Source organism: Garra rufa, chromosome 8 (genome assembly GCF_049309525.1).
Source record: "Garra rufa chromosome 8, GarRuf1.0, whole genome shotgun sequence".
Taxonomy (NCBI): domain Eukaryota; kingdom Metazoa; phylum Chordata; class Actinopteri; order Cypriniformes; family Cyprinidae; genus Garra; species Garra rufa.
In genome coordinates, this window is record NC_133368.1 from 34,496,236 (window position 1) to 34,521,400 (window position 25,165).

The 25,165-nt window shown below is 34.2% G+C and overlaps 1 protein-coding gene across 1 annotated transcript; it reads left to right on the forward strand.

The window, feature by feature from the left end:
* Positions 1 to 503: 503 nt before the first annotated feature.
* Positions 504 to 19,650, forward strand: ralba (v-ral simian leukemia viral oncogene homolog Ba (ras related)). The gene is made up of 5 exons (XM_073845381.1): positions 504 to 650; positions 14,134 to 14,303; positions 14,452 to 14,660; positions 14,795 to 14,972; positions 18,559 to 19,650. The coding sequence occupies exons 2-5, from the start codon at positions 14,190 to 14,192 to the stop codon at positions 18,679 to 18,681; spliced, it is 624 nt and encodes a 207-aa protein (XP_073701482.1). The 5' UTR covers positions 504 to 650; positions 14,134 to 14,189; the 3' UTR covers positions 18,682 to 19,650.
* Positions 19,651 to 25,165: the final 5,515 nt, after the last annotated feature.

Here is a 25,165-nt window from a genome sequence, read left to right on the forward strand (position 1 = left end):
TCAACATGGGGACAGCAGAGCTTTTAATCAATAAATGGGGGGAAAAGTAACTGACGTAACCTATTTTTTTTTAAAGTAACTCAGATTTTTTTGTCAATTAAAAAGTAATGTGTTACTTTACTAGTTACTTGGAAAAAGTAATAATTATTACGTAACTTGCGTTACTTGTAATGCCCCCAACACTGTTTATAAATGAAAATATTTGAGGAGGGCCCTCATATTTGGGAATCCTTGGCATAAAAGTTTGTTATTTGTTACTTTGTTGTCTAAATGTTAACACTGAGGTCATGCTTGAACTTATGTAGGCTATATGATTAGAATCTTCTCTTATGAATTCGGTATTTTTCCTTTAAAGCCATAAAATTGACTATGTACTTTAAACATATTACATCATAAAATATTTATGGCCGGTATCTCCAGCAGCATACCAGCATGATCAGTTCATGACGCCATTTCCCGTTCATCCCTCACCCAAAAGGCGGAGTCTACGGCCACCGACATCATATCCTGTTCATTTGCATGTCCTGAGGGTGGGGTATATGGCAGCAACGACAGCTTCAGAGAAACTACAGGGTGTATGACTAGGAACAGGCGATTAATGCGTTCCACAAGATAGCATAAGAGACTGTGGAGGACAAAGTCACCGAGAGGTAACGTGTCTTAATTTGTATTTCAATGTATTCGTTGTTTTGTTTGTTTATTAATTTTTAGAAATGATCCGCTCCAGCTCGAGCTTTTGTTACTGGGCGACAGGCAGTTATTGCAAGTCCCCCGTGGGCAAATATTACTCTTGAATAAGACTTAGAACCGTTATAATTATGTCGCTGTATGGGTTAGGTTGACCCAGCTGATGGCTGATCACGAGAGACGGGCGTTTTTGCGGATGTTGCGCGTGTTGGATTGCTGTGGAGGTTTATTTTCATAGACCCAACGTGGATGTGCTGCTCACAGCATGTATGAATCAAAAATATTAGACCCTTTTGTTAAATAGTGTACATCATGCTTCCCCTGAATTGTTTCGCTTTTTGAGCAAATAAAGTGAAAGCTAGGTGCTAATACTTAAGGAAATATTTCTCGTTAACCTCACTGGGTCAATTAAATATTAGCCTACATGAATATGACCTTAATTTCAGTTCAGTTTCTGTGGAGACACGAAATTGGGACATGCCTAAGTGCCAGTTAAACACTAAATACACATAAATTTGACATGCATAATAAATAAAACTCTGTTTTTGTTAACTTTATTTATTCTAAAAAATATGCTAAATGAAGCTGTCATTCAGTCTTGATGATTGGGACCAAATAATAGTTTGGAGTCATTGATAAACTTATATTTTACTAAAAAAATAAAGACAACTATAGGCAGCATGTTTGCATGAATGAACTTCGCATATGATGATTTGTGGGGTTTTACTTCCTTTTTTTAATGATATTTTAAAAAATAAATTATTTTTTGGGGGGAAGGCACCTAAGTGTACTGTATTCCTCAGATGTGTCACTTGTGTTTCATTTGTGTAGGAACAGTTGTTTATACTTTATACTCATCCTTCAGTAACTTCTGAGCCTTACTTCCTATATTCACCTAATATGTAATAGTAAATTACATACTAAATGGAGAACATGAAAGCACTATGTACACTTCTCTCTCTCTCTCTTTTTTGCATGCATGCATGCATCTCAGCTGTTGAAAATGAAGTCTTTTGACAATTCATCTTTAACCCATAAGAACCCGGACCGATTTCTCCTTATAGGAAAATTATGAGGCATATAATACAGACCAAATGGACCACTTATAACATGTTTCTGCAGTTGTTTTTGAAATGCAACCCTTCTTTGTGAAAGATCTGTAATGTTACATATATGTGACATTGGGCGTTTATAATAAATTTTTCATGTTACGTATATGTCACATTGGGCATTTATTTCACAATTGAAAAAAGTACATTTTGTCAATTTTATTTGCTACATAACATTTTTTTTTTTCTTTTTATTTGCTTTTCCATAACATATTTCAAAGCCACATAACTGTGACCATTACATTTTACAACAACTCATCAAAATTCTACCTTTTCTGGTATATGGTTGTTCATGTTTTTTCACAACTTGAAAATGAGTGAACTAAATAAAAAATAAATAACTACCTCACACTGGAGGTCAACATGTTAAACATGCACATAACAGCAATAATTTGTATATTGTGCAATAAAACTGTAAACAAGCAAACAATACAATGTTCAGTGAAGAAAAAACATGCACATAGCGCAATAACGTAACAAAAATGTGTATCTTGTGCAATAAAACTGTAAACAAACAATACAACAAAAAAAAATGCACTAACATCGCAAAAATGTTATGTTAATGAACCAGCTTGCTTGTTTCACCATGATAAATGGTTATAAATATGTACTTTATCTCCCATGTACTTTGAAAAATGGATTTGGATGTCCTTGTATCCAGCATACATAATAACCTTGAAAGCAGGCCTGCATGTAGGTTATCTTGTGCAGAATCTGTTATGTCAGTTCTTTGGATAGGTTTGTTTTTATTTCACATTCTGAGTAGTCACTATTTTTTTTTTTCCTCTTTTTGTCTCTAGGGTGTTTGGGTGTAACCTCACTGCCAGTAGTGGCTGTGCCCTTATCACCTTCAGTATAGGAGTTGTAAAGTCATGGCCCAGTTACCCCCTTTTTTTTTTTTTTTTTTTTTTTTTAACCCTTTTTTTTTTTTTTTTTACATTTTAATACTTTTTTTTTTTTTTTTTTTTAGCTGGAAAGATGCAGTGTACCATATGTGACCCTGGACCACAAAATCAGTCTTAGCGCAGGCATATTTGTAGCAATAGCCAAAAATACATTGTATGTTTCAAAATTATCGATTTTTATTTTATGCCAAACTCATTAGGATATTAAGTCAAGATCATGTTCTATGAAGATATTTAGTAAATTTCCTACTGTAAATATATCAGCTTAATTTTTTATTAGTAATGTGCATTGCTAAGAACTTCATTTATACAACTTTAAAGGTGATTTTCTCATTATTTTGATTTTTTTCTTTTTTTTTTTCAAATAGTTGTATATTGGCCAAATATTGTCCTATCCTAACAAACCAACAGAAAGCTTATTTAATCAGCTTTCAGGTGATGTATGAATCTCAATTTAAAAAAATGGACTCTTATGACTTGTTTTGTGGTCCAGGGTCACATATGTTCAAAAGGTTATGTGTAAATCCTTATGCATTACAATACACTGAAATAACAATTTCCAACTTGTATCATTGGGCCTGTGCAACAGGTTTTTGTTTCTCTTTTAGGTGGCTTGCAACTGCAAAACAAGCAACTCTGTGGGCTCAACGCACTAATGACCTGTCCGAAGCTTGTACTGTTGAATTTGCTTGCTGTACTCTGTTCCAGACAAAATCTGTCTTTTAGTAAGACTTGGATGTCTGAACTGAACTGATGTTGCCTTAAGTTAGCTAGCTCTGTAGTTACTGTTTACTAGTTGGAAGCTTTTCAGCTTTCATTTGTAAGTGTTTCCCACTCAGAGGTGTGTGTACCTTTTTGGGCACTTGAGCAGGTTTCATTAGTTTTGCAGATATTTTAAGTATTTATTCTCTGTAGTCATATCATGAAAATCTATACACATGACTGTGTTTACTTGTAGGTGGGTCACATTTCATACTTGCTGAGTTCTCTGGTGTTTGCATTTTAATGCGCAAAGAGTGCATATGACTTGACTGAGGTTAGGTCTTTTTCTGATTGCCCACTAAACTGCAAAAAATGTGGCCTGACAAACAAGCTCAAGTGTCAGTTTACAAAGAGAGTGGGTCTAGGTCATTGTGAAAATTGGCACTTTAATAATCTAGGTATTACAAAATGAAGGGGTAATTGAGGCTCACTGATGAAGTTGTTGGGGGCATAAGAGAAAAGATGTTGGGAATGGCTGTAGAATAAGCATACATGCTGTATATTCATTGTTTTGTCAAAAATCACCTGGTCAGATGCTTTTTCTTTCTTTTTCAACAAAATATCCAGCTATAACAGTGCAGTCCTGTGTCTCCGCTAGACTTAATAGGATTAAACCTAATTCTAGAAGATTGAGCGAACATTCCCAATATCTCCGTCATAAAATGCTCCAGATGTCATGTTGACGTGCAGCTATTGACCCTGTTGGTGTAGAATTTCGTCGGATTACTGGAAAAATATGGGCAGAAATGTTGAATCATTCATGTTATGTCTGTTTTTTTTTTTATTATTTGATCTGTGGGTCATGTTTCATTACAATATTGTCTTGAAATACCCTGTTTGCACTTGTATAGGGCTCGGTGTTGCCAAATACCTCGCAATATGCTATATTGTTCAAAAGTTAAAGGTTGTCAAGAATTTTTTTTTAAGTTGTTGAAAGAAGTTATGCTCATCCAGGCTGCATTTATTTAATCAAAAATACAGTGTTGATTTGGTGCTCAAGAAACATTTCTTATATATTAAGCAGCATGTTTTCAAAAATAAAAATATTATTTTTGGAAACTGTGATACATTCAAAAGAACTGCTTTATTATAAAAAGAAACATTTTGTGAAATCTTACTTTTTTGCTGACCCCCTTTGAACTGTAGCTTATTGGTATATTTCAATCTATACTTTTCAGTAGCACTATTCATGTCTTATTCATGTATAAAACTCACACCTTCATGTTTTAGAACTGTGTTTTTGAAAATCTTCCCATCACTAGTCATAGCACTCTGAGGTGAATCGGAACTTTTTGAAGAAACGCACATCAACCTAGCCAACTTTCTGAATGTCAACAGTTTCCTCTGGTTTCTCTTTTGCCAGGCGTTGTGATCTGACTGAAAAGAAAAAAAACTTGGATAAAGGGCAAGTTCTGCTTTTTATTACAGACCGTCTCATACCAGTGTCATTAGTATGTTCTGTACACTTCCTCGTAGGCGAGAGGTGCTGATTTTACATGCCCCAACACGATAATTCTGTTCATTTTTGGATGACCTTTAATTTGCTACATCACTCTTTTTCTTATAGAAACTCTTATTATTCTGGCATAATGCTCTGATAATGTTAATGTTAATGCCATTGCTCACTTTATAAGTTATTATTCTTACGTAATCTGAATTTGCAGAGGGCCAACTAGTCATACCAGTGGGGAATGTAGAGCCAAAAGTTCAGTAATTTATTTATTGGTTTTGACTTTGTGCTCCTAAATGCTCCCACATGGGATGTTTCTCTTGCCCTGCTTAGCCCTTTAAAGCCCAATGGAGTCTGTGTCTCTGCGTATGTGATTAAAAGGGTTTGAGAAACACAAAGGGGACTGCTGTGAGGTTAAGTCCATCTTTTATAGGATGTGATTGGGGTAGAATATTCTGTTCATCAGCTACATTGAAGTTTTTGCCAACTTTATACATTATTGCTTATATTTGGAGGTCAACCAGTAATGCATTTTGCCCATAATTAGAAAAATCAGCATTTGCTCTTGAACAGTACCTTTTAGTATAACATTCATTTATCAGTTGTCACAGTTTTCTAACATTCCTCTATGCAGATGGGTTACATACGGTTTTATCTGTAATTTATTTGGATGGAAAATTCTTTGTCTGCCTAACACTTTAACAGATTATTTTCCCTCCCTGTAAATGAAATGGAGAGATACTTGAGTCGGTTTATTTCATTTGCTCTGGAGAATGTTTTCGCAGTGCTGTTGAAATCAATTCCTCCTTTCTCACAGAGCAGGGAGTAGCAACATTTCGGAAATGATTTGATATAGGGGAAAATAGGGCAAGATGGAAAATGTTCACATATTTAAAACATTCTGTCTGCTTTTCAGATGGAGAATGTCTTGGCTACTTTTGCTTGTTTATTCATATTATAGTAAATACTCTTCAGCAGCTATGTGAAGAGCTTAATGTCTCTCCATGCCTGGTTTGGATAAGAACATGGCGGTAAGGTCCCAGTTCATCACCATGGCCTTTATATATCTGAATGAAGCCTCTGTGTCCCAGCTCTGGATGGTTAGTATTCAGCAGAGATGCTCACCTTGAGTGTGAGGGAGAAACAAGCTCAGACGACAAATCGTTTGCTTTCTAACAGACTAAGCACGTTTTTGTATTTTATTCATAACTATCATAACTTATTCAAGCAAATCTGCCATTTCGTATCAGCAGTCTTCAACATATCAATTTTCAACATATGCTCATTGGCATATACAATTCTGCAAAACTGAAAAAACTTGCATATATGTATGAATCACTTCAGTTTCAAGTTGAAATGAACACTAGAGACAGTAAAACTCAGACAACTTTTATTCCTTTTCCCGCAAAGTATGATTTACATGTACAGAGTTTTGATTAATAAAGCCTAATTTTCACACAATTACTTGTATTATGTTATGACTTTCTCTGGACATTTCAAAACTGAAACTGTCGTGAAACGTGTTGCAGAAATGTATATAGAGGCACGTATTTTCATAAGCCTGGGTTGGAAATTTCTTTACATCTGTATTTCTGAAAAAAAAAACATTATTTTAAACACGATGAATCCTTGAAGGTGAGTATAACTGTCCGCACAAACTTTTGGAGCCACTGTAGTTTCAAAAATACTCTTTTATTTAGGGTTGTTCCGATTCCGATACTAGTATCGGAAATGCCACTGATACCACAAAAAAAAATTTAGCATCGGTATCGGCGAGTACTTGAACCCACGTTAGGGATGGCTCGATACCACAATTTTGACTTTGGTACGATACTAGGATCTAATACCTTGGTATCGATACTAAATCGATACCATAGGTAAAAAAAAATAAAATAAAGGAAACAGGCAAATATAGGTGAATTGAAAACAGTTTTATTAAACACAGTAATACAATTTTGATTTTAGAAGAAACAAAACTGAAGAGATCTAATTAAAATAATCTCTTAATATATTTTCAGTCTTTATCACAAAGAAAATGTGAATGCAACCAGAATGCAACAACAACAACAAAAAACCCTACAGAGTAGAGAATACAGGTTGGATTGTGATTTTTGGGTCTGAATAAAATGGGTTCACATCTACATATCTTTGCACTCTTTATTTTTTTGCTAGCTCCTTTGATAGCTGCAGATTTTTGGACAGAAAACTAATGTGCCGCAGCGCTTGCAGACTGGTGCATTGAGGTCTGTGGGTTCACCCTTTTCATAACTTTTGTAGGCAAAGTAATGCCATATTTCACTTCTTCCATTCTCGTTATTTATTAATTTCGGACGTGTAGAGCGCGTTTCATCTGTGTGATCCATCGCCGTTTGTCTGTTATCACGCTTGCCGGTTTTACGCCAGTTTGCGCAACACTGCCGCATAGTGGTGAAAATCAGAACAGCGGATGAAATGCCGAACTGAGCAAACTTTTGATATTGTACCGTTTGAAAAATAATAAATACCAGTATTTTCACTGTACCGGTATACCGCTCATTCCTAACCCACGTACCAATCCGATACCATTTTCTTAAACAAGACCTAGTTATGCCCCCAGATATGCATATCTATGGTTATGCCTGTTAGCTTTGCTTAAGGCTGCAAATCAGAAGTCAGTTCTTCATTGCTCAGAATGCAAACACAGGAAGTTGTCCTGTGTTGCCACAAACAACCACTGTTTAGAGCAGCGAAGAAGAAATACAAACAGGCTAGCAGTATGTCCGCTGTTTGGCAGTATTTCATACTGGACCAACCAGCCAGTAAAACGGCGACATGTCTCATATGTAGGGCCCTATGATTTCTGCGATGCGGACAAAATCGCTGAATTCAGTCATGAAAACAGCGCTGCACAGCTCAAACGTAACTCGTTTTAGTTTCGCTTTCGTTTGATGTTTCTCATATGCAACAGAAATGGCAGCGCTTATGAGTTGAACAACGCAGTGGTCGCACCAGTGCAACCGCTAAAAAAAAAAAAAATTAGTTGCACCGGCAGAAAAAAAATGTCGCTGTCTGGAGCCCTGTAATATTACTGCAAGTGCAATGTGTGCTTTAGTATGAGTAGTAAACAAAACCGCGCATCTGCGCCATTCATCAACAGCAGTCATTTTGCAGCTTAATATTTACAAATATTAGTCAATATTGCGATTTGAATGAAGTTTAATGAACTACTTTTAATTCATCCAAACTTTGACAAACTCCATGACATGCCATGTTAAACTGTAAATTTCATTTATCAGCTTGGACCGCAATGCAGACAAGCTTGCACGAGCCCAGAACAGCTTTATTCGGTGCCAAAATTGATTCCACGACACTGTTACTGCTGCGAGATCCAGTGAGACAATGAATAGGGTTGCTGCGAGATCTAGTGGGAATCTTTCAAATTCTGCCCAGAATTATAAACAGCACTGTGAGATAAGGCTTCTTTTCCTAAATATGTTGACATGTTGTTCTCATTTGGGTGCAGGTTTGATTCTGAAACAAAAATGAGAAGTGCAAGAGTGGTAGCTGTCACTGCAATGTGAATTGAATTAAGTCATTATTTTTGTTTTCGTTGCACACACAAAGTATTCTCATAGCTTCATGAAATTTTAGGTTGAACCACTGATGTCACGTAGATTATTCACAATGACCTTACTACCTTTCTGGGCATTTGTGTTCATCATATATTTTGGGACCAGAAAAAGAATCACATTTTCCTTGAGTTGGTCTACTAGTGTAATTGCACCTCTCAGTAAGGCCATATGCATTACATGCGGTTTAAAAATAGGCCTATGATGTAGTTTGGCAAGAAAGTCCCATGAATATATGAGAGGAATGGCTCATCAGTTAACATTTATGTCAGAGGTTTTTTCTGTCTGGGTTGTCATTGCTCTATTACTAGTGTGTTATATCTTTACATTTCAAATCTCTTATTGACAGTTTACTGCTGTTGCACTTACTGTTTATTGTTTAAGTTTATTGTTAACTTTGGTGTAGCTGTTTTATTTTGAGGTATGTTTCTACTCACACTCACCAGAAAGATCTGAAGAGAGAGCTTTCTGCCTCTAACATGTGTATAGAATAAATAAAACGTATTGTTTGTTTGCCAACTCTTGCGGAATCAATGCTTATAACCTGCCTGTAGCTCATGGTATTTATTTGTACTGTATTTGTTCCCCCACTGTACATTCCTTTTGCAGTACTCCAGGCTTAGGTCTCTGTTGCAGATGAGAGCTTATCTCTGCTGTCTGTTCCCAGCTGGCACTGGTCTCGGGGGTATGAGAGCACACAGGGAAAATATGCAAGGAAGTAAGTGTACGATGTGGAAGGGGAGAGAGGGGATGTTTGGAGCCCTGTCAGGCTTTGGCCCAGTTTTTCACGCTGTTTTTCCCATCAATCTGGGCAGGAAGTTCCAAACAAGCCTAGCTTAGCAAAAAATAAAAAAGTCATCTGGTTTCCTGTAGGTCAGATATTTCCTCTCGCACAGCATGTCAGAGTATCTATATGGATTTTGTGTGTGTGTGTGTTTGTCTTAAACTCACTTATAGCTGTTGAAATATTTTTCTGCAATATTTCTGTCATTAATTACTCACTTTTTTTTTTTTTTGCAACAACCATGTTCAAGGCCCAGAAAGGTATTAAGGACATGATTAAAATAGTCCATGTGATATCAGTTTTTTTTTTCAGATTTTTTTTAGATTTTTTTTTATTTCAATTATCTTCTCTTCCCTGTTTTTGAAATGCATTCACGAGAGTACCATATAGGTTTAATATTTAATGCAACAAAGCTGTATTTTATCAGTAAGTGTGTTACCTGAGAAATTAACCAAAGATCTTGGTGTTGCTAGTACTAACAACAGTTGAGTTACAGGAACCACCATTAAAGTGGCAAACACAATTAAGTGAAACAATCACTTCCTTTTAGAAAAGATTGTACAACCTAAAAAACAGAACTGCACAGAAGGGGAAAAATGTGAGATCAAGTCTTTCTCTGTTCCTATTATGTTATTCGGTCAAGTTTGAACTACTTGTGTACTGGGAATTACATGTCCATACTACTATTTAGTTTTTATTCTTGCATGACACATACCAAACTTTCTTAATAGTTAAAGCCTAATGGTGATAAGAGGATCATACAAAATCCATGTTATTTTTTTTATTTAGTACTGACCTGAATAAGATATTTCAAATAAAATATGTTTACATATAGTCCACAAGAGAAAATAATAGAGTTGAAATTATAAAAATGACCCTGTTCAAAAGTTTACATACACTTGATTCTTAATACTGTGTTACCTAAATGTGCCACAGCTGTGAAAACTTTTTGAATTTGAAGATTTGGGTAAATTAACTTACTTTCATGTTTCCCAGAAGATAAAATATCTTCTGTAACTTCTAAAGGGCAGTACTAAATGAAAAAAAAAGTTTACACCCCTGGCTCTTAATGCGTTGTTTCCTTCTGAAGCTTGAACCTTCTGTAATAGTTGCATATGAGTCCTTCAGTTGTCCTCCGTGTGAAAAGATGGATCTCAAAATCATACAGCATATGCAAAAATGCTGAAAAACCAAAAAAATTCTGGGACCTGAAGGATTTTTCTGAAGAAAAGCAGGCAGTTTAACTGTTCAGGACAAACAAAGGACTCATGAACAACTATCACTAAACAAAAAACAGCTGTGGATTGTTCAGAGATAACACCACATTAAGAATCAAGTGTACGTAAACTTTTGAGTGGGGGAATTTTATAAATTCAACTTATTTGCTCTTGTGGACTATATGTAAACATCTTTTATGTGAAATATCTTATTCAGGTCAGTACTTAAAAAAAAAAAACATGCATATTGTATGATCCCCTTTTGGTAAAATAATTTTACCAAAAACATTTAGCAGATTCTGTAAACTTTTGACTTCAACTGTAGCTTGCACATTCTGTTTTGTTGGTTATCCTCCAAATGCTTTTTCAGTAAATGAAGTGTGCCATATGAACTAATGCCAGCACTGTCACCTCTGCTTTGCTCTGGCCTCTTCTTTATCTTTGTCTGAGTTCCTGACGTGTGTCATGATTGTTCCCAGCAGGCCTGCAATCAGAGAGGGTGAGGCTGAATAGGTTAGCTTGCCACTCCACTCAAGCAGAGGGCATCACCCTCTCTTGTTCTGGAAATCAGTGACCCTTTTCTAAACTGGCATCCATTTAAAACTGCTAAAAGTGAGAGAATCTGTGCTGCATGGGAATAGAATCATCACTGATCCCTGTGCTTCTCCCTTAGCTGTAGTGAGGCTCACTGGCGACCGAGGAGCGCTCATCGCTTTTAGTGGCACGGCAGCTCCACAGGCCCTGCTCACAGGGGTTTGGTGATGAACGAGCGTAGCAGAATGTGGACAGTACTGAGGGAATCCTAATGAATTCCACCAGGCGGGCGAGGAGGAGGGCCGTCATTAATATTTCAGGTCCCCATCCCGCCGTACTTAAGAAGTGTTCATATATAGGTCATATCTGCCATCATTGTAGTATGCCCAACCTGGGTTTAACCCTGTTTAACTGGCATTTTCAGTAACGGCGATGATACTGTTCATGTGTTCCACTGTGTTGCTTGCACTGCCCTGTCACTTGGATTTTACTACTTAAATCTTTTACCACTTTGGCAGTTTTCTCATATGTCACCCTGGACCACAAAGCCAGTTATTTTATTTATTTATTTATTTTTTGCACCCTCCAATTCCAGATTTTAAAATAGTTGTATTTTGACCAAATCTTGTCCTATCCTATACTAACAATACATCAATGGAAAGCTTTTTTTTTTCATCTTTTAAGTGATGTATAAATCTCAATTTCATAAAACTGACCATTATGACTGGTTTTGTGGTCCTTGGTCACATGTTCTTTGAAAGTGTCGCTATCTACAACCAAGTGAAAGCAACTGATATTTAAAAAAAATATATGTATTAATTTATTTATTTTCAAAGGTTTGGGGTCAGTAATTTTTACTTTTATTTATTTATAAAAAATTTTAAGTGATTTCTTTAAAAATAAATTCTTAGGGCCCTATGAAATGTTTTAAGTTTTCTCTTTGTTACCAAATTCTCTTTAAGCATGTCTAATTTGAATGCATAAAACCAGCTTAAAATATTACATTTAATTTTTTACAATAGCCCTATACATTTTTTTTTTTAAATTGTGTAATTTTCCTGGCATTAAACATTTCATTTTGTGTTATTTAGTACTTAAAACAATTGTAGTAGTAGTAGTGATACATATAGTATACAGTACAATAGTAAAATATTTCTTACAATTTCTTCAAGTTAAACTAAACTTTTATTTTGATGGGTTGCCATGAAGACCTTTAAATTTCTTGTGTGTTTTATTCAAATGAAATGCAGAGATTCTAAGCACATGCATTTTTAAGTCTTTTTGCAGCTTAATATTCACAGACAATTTGATTTGAGAACTGACCTACTTTTGATTAATTCGACCAAACTTTGACCAATTCCGTGACATTCTGCGTTATACAGTAAATTACATTTTTTGTTGACTGGATTCTGCAATTTCATTCACGTTTTCCACACCACTGTATAATTAAGGGACACAAAGCATCCTAAATTGACATCTTTAAATAAGCCTTCGTTAGCAGATTCTTGAGTCTTCCTGCACTGTGCCCCAGTTTCCTATTGAGGCGTTTTTTGGGACCAACAGGAACAATAGCTGGAAGCAGTGGGTCATGTTCTCCTTTCCTTTGCTTAAGAAGGCTAGTATGAACATTCTTCTGTGGTCTTCTCATTATTCTCATATGGATGAATCATAACAAGATGCCGAATCAGCCCAGCTGTTTGGATTTCAGACTTAATTAGGCCTAATTAAGTATTATCCTCATTAATCAGCTATGGTTCTCCAAAGAAAATCACCACATAAAATGGTACTCGAATTATACATCTCAATCAATAATTAGGAAGTATGACTAATTAGTACACATTATGCATCATGTACAATCATATTTATTTGAAACATGTAAATTCAACATAATTAGCAAACTTCACTGTGCAATGCTCACAAGCAAGCTATTGATTTAAGTTGTAATTTTTTTGTGGTGCTCTGTGTGGTGTTGTTTTTTTCCCCCAAGGCTTTCCACAAAGAAGGTTTTGCTTTCATAGATTAGTGTTTTCCCAGAAGAGGATGCAAAAAAAAGAGGCTACCCATACAATTGTATGGTACCATGTGATACTGATACAATACAGCATTATATATGACATTGTTCTGCAATGTACTTCCCGGGTACATCATGGTATTGTATTTAGCGAATGCTTGGCCATTGTTTTGTCTTCCTTTTTAGGTTATTGTGGTATGGATCAGCCTAGTAAATGCTGAAAAAATAGTGCTTTTTTTGTAAATATATGTGAGTGGCAAGAGGAAGCCTGCAAAATAATATTTAGTTTCCTCTTATTAATGCTGACAAAATGTTTTTTTTTTTTTTTTTTTTATCTAACTGGTTCTTTGTGGTAACACCAGTAACTTTCTTCATAATTTGCTTCTATTTATGGTGACTTAGGGTGGATTTATTAAGAAATATCCCATATGGATTAATATTACAATTTAATGTCATTGTTAACATGTATAAAGTATTAATTCCTAAATGCCTTGCATAAAGAAATGTAATATGTTTGAATCCAGCATGATGCAATAAATTTACTGTATGATTTAAAGGGATAGTTCACTCAAAAATAAAAATTATGTCATTAATTATTCACTCATGTCGTTCTAAACTCGTAAGACCTTTGTTTATCGTCGGAACACAAATTAAGATATTTTTGATCAAATCCAGATTTTTCTGACCCTTTATAGACAGCAATGTAATTGCCACGTTCAAAGTTCAGAAAGGTACAGGACATTGTGAAAATAGTCCATTTGACATCAGTGGTTCAACTGTAAGTTTTTGAAGCTGCAAGAATACTTTTTTGTGCACAAAGAAAACAAAAATATGTCTATGCCGGATCAGAAAGCTCTTGGATTTCCAAAAATATTTTAATTTGTGTTCTGAAGATGAGCGAAGGTCTTATGTGTTTGTAACAACATGAGGGTGAGTAATTAATGACAGAATTTGATTTTTGGGTGAACGGTCCCTTTAACAATGTTGAATCAAATGAAAATTCAGCTGCACACCTGTGCTTGTGCTGAAGGTTCAACCTCTCCATAATAGATTTGTTTCTCCACAGGTGGTGCCAGCTGGTCTGTGGGCGTCTTGTGGTGTACCTGAGGAAGGCAATTAGATATGGCAGCCAATAAGAGTAAGGGTCAGAGCTCCCTTGCACTGCACAAGGTCATTATGGTGGGCAGTGGAGGTGTAGGAAAATCTGCTCTTACCCTTCAGTTTATGTATGATGAGGTAAGTCAACAGACCAAAATCTGGCTGATGCAAGGTTTTTTTTTTTTTTTTTTTTTTTTCAGTGGAGGCTTTACTTACTCCATAAGTGTCAAAATAAGTGTTGGCTTGGTTTATTTAACAGTGATTATTACTATTTTCTGTCTCTCAGTTTGTTGAAGATTATGAGCCCACAAAGGCCGACAGCTACAGGAAGAAAGTGGTGTTGGATGGCGAAGAGGTGCAGATTGACATTTTGGACACAGCTGGCCAGGAAGACTACGCAGCCATCAGAGACAACTATTTCCGTAGCGGAGAGGGCTTCCTGTTGGTGTTCTCCATAACAGAGCACGAGTCTTTCACAGCCACAGCAGAATTCAGGTCAGTGGTACTGCACCGTTCTAGCTACTTGAATCAGAAGCTAGTGCATTCGGAAAATCAGATCTCCTGTTGTGACCTAGTATAGACGGAAAATTGGATCACTCAACGTTCTATGTATCCGTGTATGTTTACAGGGAGCAGATCCTGCGGGTTAAAGCTGAGGAGGATAAGATTCCACTGCTTTTAGTTGGAAATAAATCAGACCTTGAGGATCGGAGGCAGGTTTCAGTGGACGAGGCCAGGGGAAAAGCAGAAGAGTGGGGTGTACAGTATGTAGAGACTTCTGCCAAGACGAGGGCCAATGTGGACAAGGTAATATTTTATGCCTGTTTTTTTTTTTTTTTTGGATTCTAGATAGATACATTTGAGGCCAAAAGTTTACATACTCCTTGCAGAATCTACAGAATGATAATTATTTTATCAAAATAACAGATCAAAAACAATTCATGTTATTTTTTTATTTAGTACTGAGTTAAATAAGATGTTTCATATAAAAGACATTTACATATAGTCCACAAGAGAAATGAATAGTTGAATTTATGAAAATGACCCCATTCTAGAGTTTACATACACTTGATTCTTAATGCTGTTACCTGAATGATCCACAGCTTTTGTGGATCCAGTGTTGTTGTGTTTTTTTTTTTTTTTTTTTTTTTTTTTTGTTTAGTGATAGTTGTTCATCATTAGTCCCTTGTTTGTCCTGCCCACTGTTCTGTAGTGAAATCCTTACTGCAGAAAGGATTTCTGAAGTTTTGTTTTGTTTTTTCCAGCATTTTTGTTTATTTGAACCCTTTCCAACAATGACTGTATGATTTTGAGATGCATCTTTTCAAGCTGAGGACAACTGAGGGACTCATATGCAACTATAACAGGTTCAAACACTCACTTATGCTTCAGAAGGAAAAACGATGCATTAAGAGCCCAGGGTGTAAACTTTTGAACAGAATAAGTGTGTACATTTTTCTTATTTTGCCTATATATCATTTTTTTATTTAATTTTTTTTACATTTAGTACTGCCCTTCAGAAGTTACAGAAAATGTTTCCCAGAAGACAAAAGTTAAAGGAACCGTATGTAGGATTGCGGCCAAAACTGGTACTGCAATCACTTTCAAAATACTGTAGAACGGTGTATCCCCTCCCGCTCCCCCCTGACTCGAGGTTGCCAGCTAAGCTGCAGGAGTAGGCTGCTACAAGGAGCTTCCAATGGCAAGTGACGAGTCCTACACAGAAATTTGTTTTTCTTCTGATAATTATGTTTATGCTTCACAAGAGATGTTTTGCGAAGTAATTATGTATCGCAAAAATTTACAGATGGCGATTAGCCAAATATTTCGTAAAGATGTAGCCTACTGTAATACCACATTTCAGTCGGAACATAGATTGTTTTCATACCCTGCTAGTGGTGCGATATAAAGCTTTTTATGAACGCATTTTGCACGGCCGACCGTGGGAAATCCACTGTGTACGGAAGCAAAGTTAGCTGAACATAGATGAATCTTACCTGTCCAGGAGAAAATTACCAACGTTGGCGTCTGTCTTCAAATTCTTCTCCGTTTTCAGCCGTCTCCGTCTTTCAAAAGCATATCCTATACAAATCCTTTTTTTATTTCGGACTTTGTCACGACGTATTTCGGATTCATAACGAGGGCTTTTACGTTTCGTAACGTTATACATGTTTTATCCGACACGTTCGTATAGCCGCAGCTGTAACAGAGCTGGCAACCCGGATGACGAAACTCTACTGACTTCGTGATTGGTAGATAGCTGGAGGGTGGAGCCTCAGACCAAAACACAAAATGACAACAATAACATCAGTTGAGGGCTGCAACTCTCACTTTTAAATGACAATATCCTGGCCGGACCACTGTTGTCAGTGATATAAGTATTTGAAATGAACATGATTTCTTAATGTCTAGTGACATGTCAGGGCCATTTTATGATTAACTGACATAAATTTCTTACATACGGTTCCTTTAAATTTACACTGATCTTCAAATTCAAAAAGTTTTCACCCTCTAGCTGATGCATTGTTTCTTTCTGGAGCATCAGTGAGTATTTGAACCGTCTGTAATGGTTGCATTTGAGTCCCTCAGTTGTCCTCAGTGACAAGAGATGGATCTCAAAGTCATACAGTCATTGTTGGAAAGGGTACAAATACATAATGTTGAAAAATCAAAGAATTTGTGAGACCTGAAGGACTGTCCTGAAGAACAGTGGGCAGTTTAACTGTTCAGGACAAACAAGGGAATCATAAACTACTATCACGAAACAAACAGCAACAACAACAAAAAACGCTGTGGATCATTCAGGTAACAACATAGTATTAGGAATCAAGTGTATGCAAACATTGGAACAGGGTTGTTTTCATAAATTCAATTATTTTCTCTTGTGGACATTGTTAAATATATTTTATGTAAAATATCTTATTCAGGTCAGTACTAAATTAAAAAAAAATCCTTTTTATTTTGGTAAAATAATTAACATTTTGCAGATTCTTCAAGGTGTATTTAAACTTTAGACCTTAACTGCAGAATCTGTCTATCAATCTCAGGTTCAGTTTTTGATTGAATTTTTGTTTTTGTTTTTTATATCCTTTTAAAATGACTTCATCAGTATAACCATTTAGTTTTCCCGTTTAGTAGCACAGTACCACAAATTGTTCCATTGCTGTACATAACCACACACTTGCTTTTAAAAAATGCATCTTGTCTTTATTGTGGAATGATGGATGCCTTGATGGCAGCATGATGATAGTGGCTACAGTTTATTAAATGTAGCAGAATCCAGTTTGGGAATATTTTCTGTGTAATGCAGTTTCTGCTGGAAGTATTTTTGTCAATATGTATTCTCGTGCCACAAAATGACAGGAGTAGACCAGCTGTTCAGCAAACAGAGCAAAATGTCCTTTAACCCCTTAACTGTCACTGTCCCACCTGTGGGATGCTTGGCACTCTTTTTTCCGTTGTCCTTTTTCTCTATCAAATTTTTTAGTAACCATCATAAATTATATATCATTTGAAAGCTCAGAAGCTCAAGAATCATCCTGTGAAAACCATTTTGAAATCGGATATTGCCTTACCATGGAAATTGTACTTTAAAATCATTTGGCGGTCTCCTCCCCCTTAGTGGTGTCATATTACAAAATGCATTACGGCCTTTTAGAATCACAACTTTTTACAATCTTGACAAAAAATATATCATTGGAAAGGTCTGAGTCTCAGGATGTCATATTTTGTGATAGATTGAAAATTTTCAGAAAAATTTAGACTTTTGTGACAGAAAATTGCATAAAAAATATATATGGCATTTCAATGGCACCCGGTGGCTGTTTGTGGTATAACGCCCTAAACAAACTTTCACAGGAACCTTAATTTTTCATATCAACTTCAAATTTGGAACATAACTTATTTAGATGTGAGGTTTCAATTTGATATCAAATTTAGGATAAAACCTGTTATGTAAAATATGTATTTTATATAAAATATAATAAAAATTGTACAGTGCATTTTATTTACAGTAAATTTAAACTTCTATAATTTGTTGACACTTTATTTTTTTGAGAAAATTCCACTTCTGCAAAAATCTGCTGATTGTCTTCTTTAAAAAGTGAAATGAAGTGAACAAAGAACCAAGTTCTTACAATAGTGATCTGGAACTTTATTAAAAATAAAGTTCATCCACTCTTTCCTAATGTTGGGATCAGAAGGAAGGCAATGCAACGACTGTGGAAACAACAAAAATATCTGTTTCTCTTTAATTCTACTTAGTTATGCCGAATGATTTGTATTTTGTTTTTATTTTTTTGCACTGCTCTCTTTTTTTTTTTTTTTTGTCTTACTCATTCATTTGAATAACCTTGTCATACTGAGCAATAATGAACCTTTTGTTTCTCCAAAGGTGTTTTTTGATCTAATGAGGGAAGTCCGTGCTAAAAAGATGTCAGAAAATAAGGACAAAAACGGGAAGGGAAAAAATAAGAAGAATAAGAAGAGCTTCAAAGAGCGATGCTGTTTACTTTGAACTACACTTGGACTTTTCCCCGCCAAATCTACTTGCACTCTGTGGGGAAACTCCATCAGAGCCCTTATTCTTTATTAAAATCAAAACTTGATTAGTAAGGTTTTGTACTGGTCAAGGTAAGCCTTCATCACAATCTTTCATTCCCTTAGTTCATTTCAAATAACTAGACTAAGATTGAATGGTATGCATACTTTTTAATGAAAGACAACCACTATATGGCTACTGGTTGATGGCTGTGGCACTTTAGGACTTTGTAAAATGTAGTTGGCCAACATGCGCCCAACACTAACTTTATTGCTCTGTAATTGATCTCTCCCTGACAGTTTTAAGTAGAAATCTTCTTTAGTAGAAAAAGTTCTCTCTTTGTATTTTTTATCGCACGCCTTTTGAGTATTTTGTGTTGGGTTTTTTAAAACCTAACCATTTTATTTCAACACCTGTTGACACCATTGATGCATAGAGAGCGAGATATAGTGCTGTGGTTGAAAACTGCCTATGAATGACGCCATTGAAAAGCACACGTGGTATTGAGGACTGAGTGCCGAAACATGGACTAAGCGTGCCACCTGGTGGTTCATAAATATCTTTACAGGAAGTCCTCATGCCTAACCGCATGTTACTAACCTCTGTGAACTATGCTTTCGTGTTTTATTGAAATATTTTTGTAGGACTTGTTACATTTCCACCACTGTCTTATGAGAAGAATGTATTCTGTGTGAAAATGTGCCAACGAGCACTAGAACTAAAGCTGCTTCGCTGCATTTTCAGACTGAACGTGAGACACATTTTATTTAGTGTTTGTTTAGCACTCTGAGCTCGGAGCTGCCGTTTCACCAGTCATTTAAAACTGCTCTTTTATACAAATGTCACCTAACCTAGACTGCAATTTGTATTGTAGTTTTCCACTGGCTTTTAGAAGAAAGACTTCAAAGTATGTTGCCAAATAAACATTTTGTTTTCTCCTTTGTATCACTTGTTTTTCACTTCTAGGATTGAATGAATTTGAACAACTGGTACCTAACATGGAAATCTTTCTAGCAATTGTAAAAAGGAGTAGTCATCAGAATTTGCCATACCCTGTATTGTGTTTATAACTATAGTGTTTTCTTAAGATAAGATGCTGGTTTTTTTTTGTTTTCTTTTTTACATTTTATTTTATACAATACTAATTTTAGTTATTTACAGTTAACTGTTTATTATTATTATTATTATTATTATTAATGACATTTATTTAGTAAATTATGTAATTATGTAATAGTTATTTGTTTTATTGTCACTGTTATAATATACTAATATTATTATTATTAACAGTTTGTGTTTATTATATTATTAACAATAACAACAACAACAACATTTTATTTATTTGTTTTTATAATAATAAGAATAATAGTCATAACAAAAATGGTTAGGTAATTGTTATTTGATCGTTCGTTATTGGTATTGTTTTTATCATTATTATTATTGTTATTAACAGAGTTATTTTTTATTATTTTATCAACAAAACAATTTTATTATGAATGTAAAATATTTTACAATTTATATATTTAGTTTTTATCATTATTATTGTTATTACAGTTTTTTACAATCGTTTTTGCACTAATAACAGAACCGTAATGTCTTTTTTCAAAACTCTAGACACATAATTCACAACCAATGATCAAAATGCATATTTTTCAAACCACTTAACACATTCTTCAAATGCTTGGATACAATACACATAAGCCAAAGATAATTTGTTCATTGAACTTAAATCACCTGTTCAAAATGACACAACTTAACATTAAAGTATTACTATTTCAAAATGCAACTCACACATTACATCTGAGATGAGTGTGCATTCATTTCATTACAAAGATTGAACTATCAGTTGATACATCTGCTTAAAATGAAAAGTAACTGTTGCATTACCCTTGAAGCATAGCTTTTATGGAAAATAGTGCATGTTTCAGGATAGATCATTTGACACCAGTTACCACAGAATATGACCCAGATGGACTACACTACACTCTCAGAAAAAAAGGTACAAAACTATACCTTTTAGGGTACAAGTAGCTGTCACAGGGGTGTTACCAAGGGTAAAATTTTTTGGGTACATAATTGTACAATAAGGACCCATTGTGTACCTTTAAAGGTACCTTTATATGTTTTGTTGCCCAGGAACAAAATTGTACCTCTGCAGTACTTTTTTTTTTTTTTTACCATGTATCTATGGATGTCATATTTCATTCTTTATCAGATATGGTTTCTATGGCCCCATGTACCTCTTTTACAGAACACATTTTCATATTCAACATTACTGAATGCAAGATGTCATTTTTATGTTATTGCTTTTGTGGTTTTAATGAGTTACGTAATGGCTACCCTGGTAAAAAAAAAAAAAAAAAAAAAAAAAGAATGTATCAAGAACGTTGGTACACAAATTAGCCCTGCTGAAAAAAAAAAAAAAACATCCAAAACCAGCCTAGGCTGTTTTGCTGGTTATAGCTGGTCATAGCTGGTCAGCAGGCTGGTTTTAGAGGGGTATTGGCCACTTTTCTGTCTGGTCAGGCTGGGAAACCACCAGCTAAAACCAGCCTGACCAGACTGGGAGACCAGCTAAAACCAGCTACTTTCAGCTTAAACCAGTTAAGACCAGCCAACCAGCCTAGGCTGTTTTTAGCAGTTTTTTTCAGCAGGGTACAATATACTGTAAACTTTATACTGTACCCTGCTGAAAAAAACAGCTAAAACTTTGAATCTAAATTTTTTTCCCTTTAGAAAACCTATGCTGAGATTTATTTTATCAGTAAATTCCACATTACAGTATTTCAATGATACCTCTGTGTCTGTACTGTTCTCAGTTTACAGAAAAAAAAAATGAAACCTGAATCACATATTTTGTACAACTATATTTAATGATTGTACTAGCAAAAACACATTGAAACTATGGGTAACTTGTGTATGGGTGATCTAAAGTAATGTTCCTATAATATTTCATAATAAATTTGTTTTTTGAAACAATGCTTCTGTTAATGCAAGGCTTCTTTAAAGATATGAATGCAATATGCAAAGTTTTAAACACTGGACAGTCTGTGTTACAAATAATGACTGTTTTGAGTTTTGTATCTAGAGTTTTGAAAAATTACATTAAGGTTCAGTTATTAGTGCAAAAACGATTGTAAAAAACTGTAACAGAATTCTTTTTTATTATTTTATCAACAAAACAATTTTATTATGAATTTTTAAAATATTTTACAATTTATATTTTGTTATCATTATTATTATTATTATTATTATTATTATTATTAAAAGCTCATTGTTTCATTATACAGTTATTAGCAACAATATTTTATTTGTGCTTTATTATTATTATTATTATTATTAATAGTAATAATAATAACAAATTGTTAAATGGACATTTAATAATTTCTGTTATCAGTATTGATTATCTTTTGTTTTTATTCTGTTATCAACAACAATTTTGTTTAATTATTAAAAATTATTTAAAACATTTTACAATCTAATATTTATTATTATTATTATTATTATTATTATTATTAACAGTTTATTTTTTATTCATTATACAAGTATTAACACTTTATTTATTTGTATTATTGTTATTATTATTATTATTATTATTAACAATTACAAATAATTGGTAAATAATTGTCATTTTATTAATTTATGAATATTGTCTTTGTTACCTTTATTGTTGTTAATATTTACAATAACAGCATTTATTTTGTTATTGACAAAACAATGTTATTATTATAAATTATTTAAAACGTTTAGCAGTTTAATATTTGTATGGTTATAATCATGAGCATGTTGTTATTGTTATTACTGTTATTGTTATTATTAATAATCTTTATATCATTTTGTTATTTTTACATTTCAGTTTACAGTTAGTTAAAGTTAACTGTAAAAACATTATTGACTAATAGTTATTTGTTTTATTTACATTATATTCATTATTATTATTATTATTATTATTATTATTAGTAGTAGTAGTAGTAGTAGTAGTAGTATTGTTTAATGTTTAATATAGTTGTTTTATTATACAATTATTATATAATTAATATAACAATATATAATCAATAATATTTTGTTGTATTAATAAAAATAACAAATGCTAAATGGTGTAATTCATTTCTGTTATCAATATTGTTAATGTTATTGTATTAACAGTATTTTTTTATTATTATTATTTTATAATATTTTTTTTTTTAATTGTTGCAATTTAATATTTGTATTGCTATTGTTATCATCATAACACAGGTTTTCATTTTATTATTTTACGTTAAAATAATGGACATTTTGTTAAGTAAATTGACTAGTCTTGATTTGTTTCTATTAGTGTTGAATCTCAAATTCATCAGTAGGTATTATCTGTCTTCATTGCAAATGTATAAAAATCAGAGATGAAGAAAATATCAACACTTAACCACAAAGTAATAACCAGGTTAGTACTGTTTAGTCTGTTTTTTTTTTTTTCTTTTTCCCTCTGCTACATCCTGAATATTCTGCACTACTGAAAGAGCAGCGGATGAACAAATACTTCTCTGTTAAATCACTAGTGCTGATAAACCTCAGTGTACCACTGGATGGCAGTCATGATGTTTCCACATACACAGAGTCAGATTGTGCTGCTGGCTGCAACATGGAGCTGTTTCTGAATACATTGATCAGGATCAGTGGTTTCTAATGCATGCCATTTGTTACACATACAAGGCATTTAGTAGGACTGGCCAATAAGTACCTTAATGGTGACTGCAATTAGACAAGGTTATGCATGTATGTTCAAGTTTTCTTCTGTAATTAAGAAACATGAAGTCTGAGATCAAACATTATCTATCTATCCATCTATGTTTTCCATTGTGATGAAAGATCTTTTATTATGATTTAGACAAGGTCTCTACTTCCTATTATTTGGGCTGTCGAATTATTAATGAATACAAACCCATACAAAACAACAAAATTTGTGAGAAAGTTATGAATAATTGATGTAGTGGGTGAGTTTGAAAATATTTCATATTTTTTAAATAAAATGGCTTCTTTCAAATGTCCTCCGCATTCTCTCTTTGCACAACAAGTATCTATAAACCTTACACTAGTGCATGATTGAAGATGTCAGACTTAATCAACAGGAGATGTCTGCTAAAGCAACCATTAAAACAAAAGTATGATCTGAAAACTGAACTGATATTAGTTTCATTTTAAGATGATCTTGGGGAACATTTGTGTTTGTGGTTACGGTTCAGAAGCAGAAGAGTTTTCTTTCTCCTCCCATTTCAACCAAATGTCTCCAGAAGTCTCCCTCTGGGTATTTTTTTTATAGTTTTCTGTGAGTTTATGCACTCATATCATTATTATGACTCCCAAAGCCAGCGAACCTTTAAAAAAATAAGATAATAGAGGATATTTTCCTCCTTCTGGTCATATTCAGCACAACAGCAGTCTGTTTTTTTTTTTTTTTTTTTTTTTTTTTTTCCCCCCCCACTCCTTCTGACTTCTGAAAGTACATTTGTGTGATTGATCATGGTTTTTTTTCTGTAATGATATCCGACTAAATTCGAGTTTCAGGAAAGCAGAGAGGTCAGCCGCCCGTTCTCATCTATCTGCAGGTAGACACTAATAAGGCACATGACATTTTCCCTGGGACTATCACACAAGATCACACACATCACTGTGTGGATCTGTAGCGCTGCTCTTAATATTCACTCAGTTGAGTGTTTGTATTAGACTCTTATTAAAAAACTTGAGCCGTTTGTGTTGAGCATTATTGCAGCCATATTTTTGTATAAAAGAAAGCAATATCCTTCCCTAATATCCTAATGTCTGTAGACTGAATATTCCATCTCTGGTTTCTTCTCGGAACGATACTTCAAATGAATCCTAAAGCCATTATTTTACAAGCTGCAAATTGCTCTTCTTAGAACAGAACTGATAAATGCCGTACTCTGAGGTCTAAAGGGGGAAATCACTAAGAATGAATTGCGCTCGCTGATTTATTTGCACATGATGTTTGCATTGTTTGAAAGAAATTATGCAAACTATGCAATTATGGAAAGCAGAAATCTATCTATTGTTCTATCCATCTATCTATCATTCTGTCATTCTATACTTTTATCGTTCTATCTATGGTTCTATCTATCCATCTATCGTTCTATCATTCAATTGTTCTGTCGTTCTATCTATCATTCTATCTATGGTTCTATAATTCTATCTATCTATCGTTCCATCGTTCTATCTATCGTTCTATCTATCCATTTATCGTTCTATCATTCAATTGTTCTGTCGTTCTATCTATCATTCTGTCTATGGTTCTATAATTCTATCTATCATCTATCGTTCTATCATTCAATTGTTCTGTCGTTCTATCTATCTATCGTTCTATCATTCAATTGTTCTGTCGTTCTATCGTTCTGTCTATCATTCTATCTATCCATCTATCGTTCTATCATTCAATTGTTCTGTCGTTCTATCGTTCCATCGTTCTATCTAT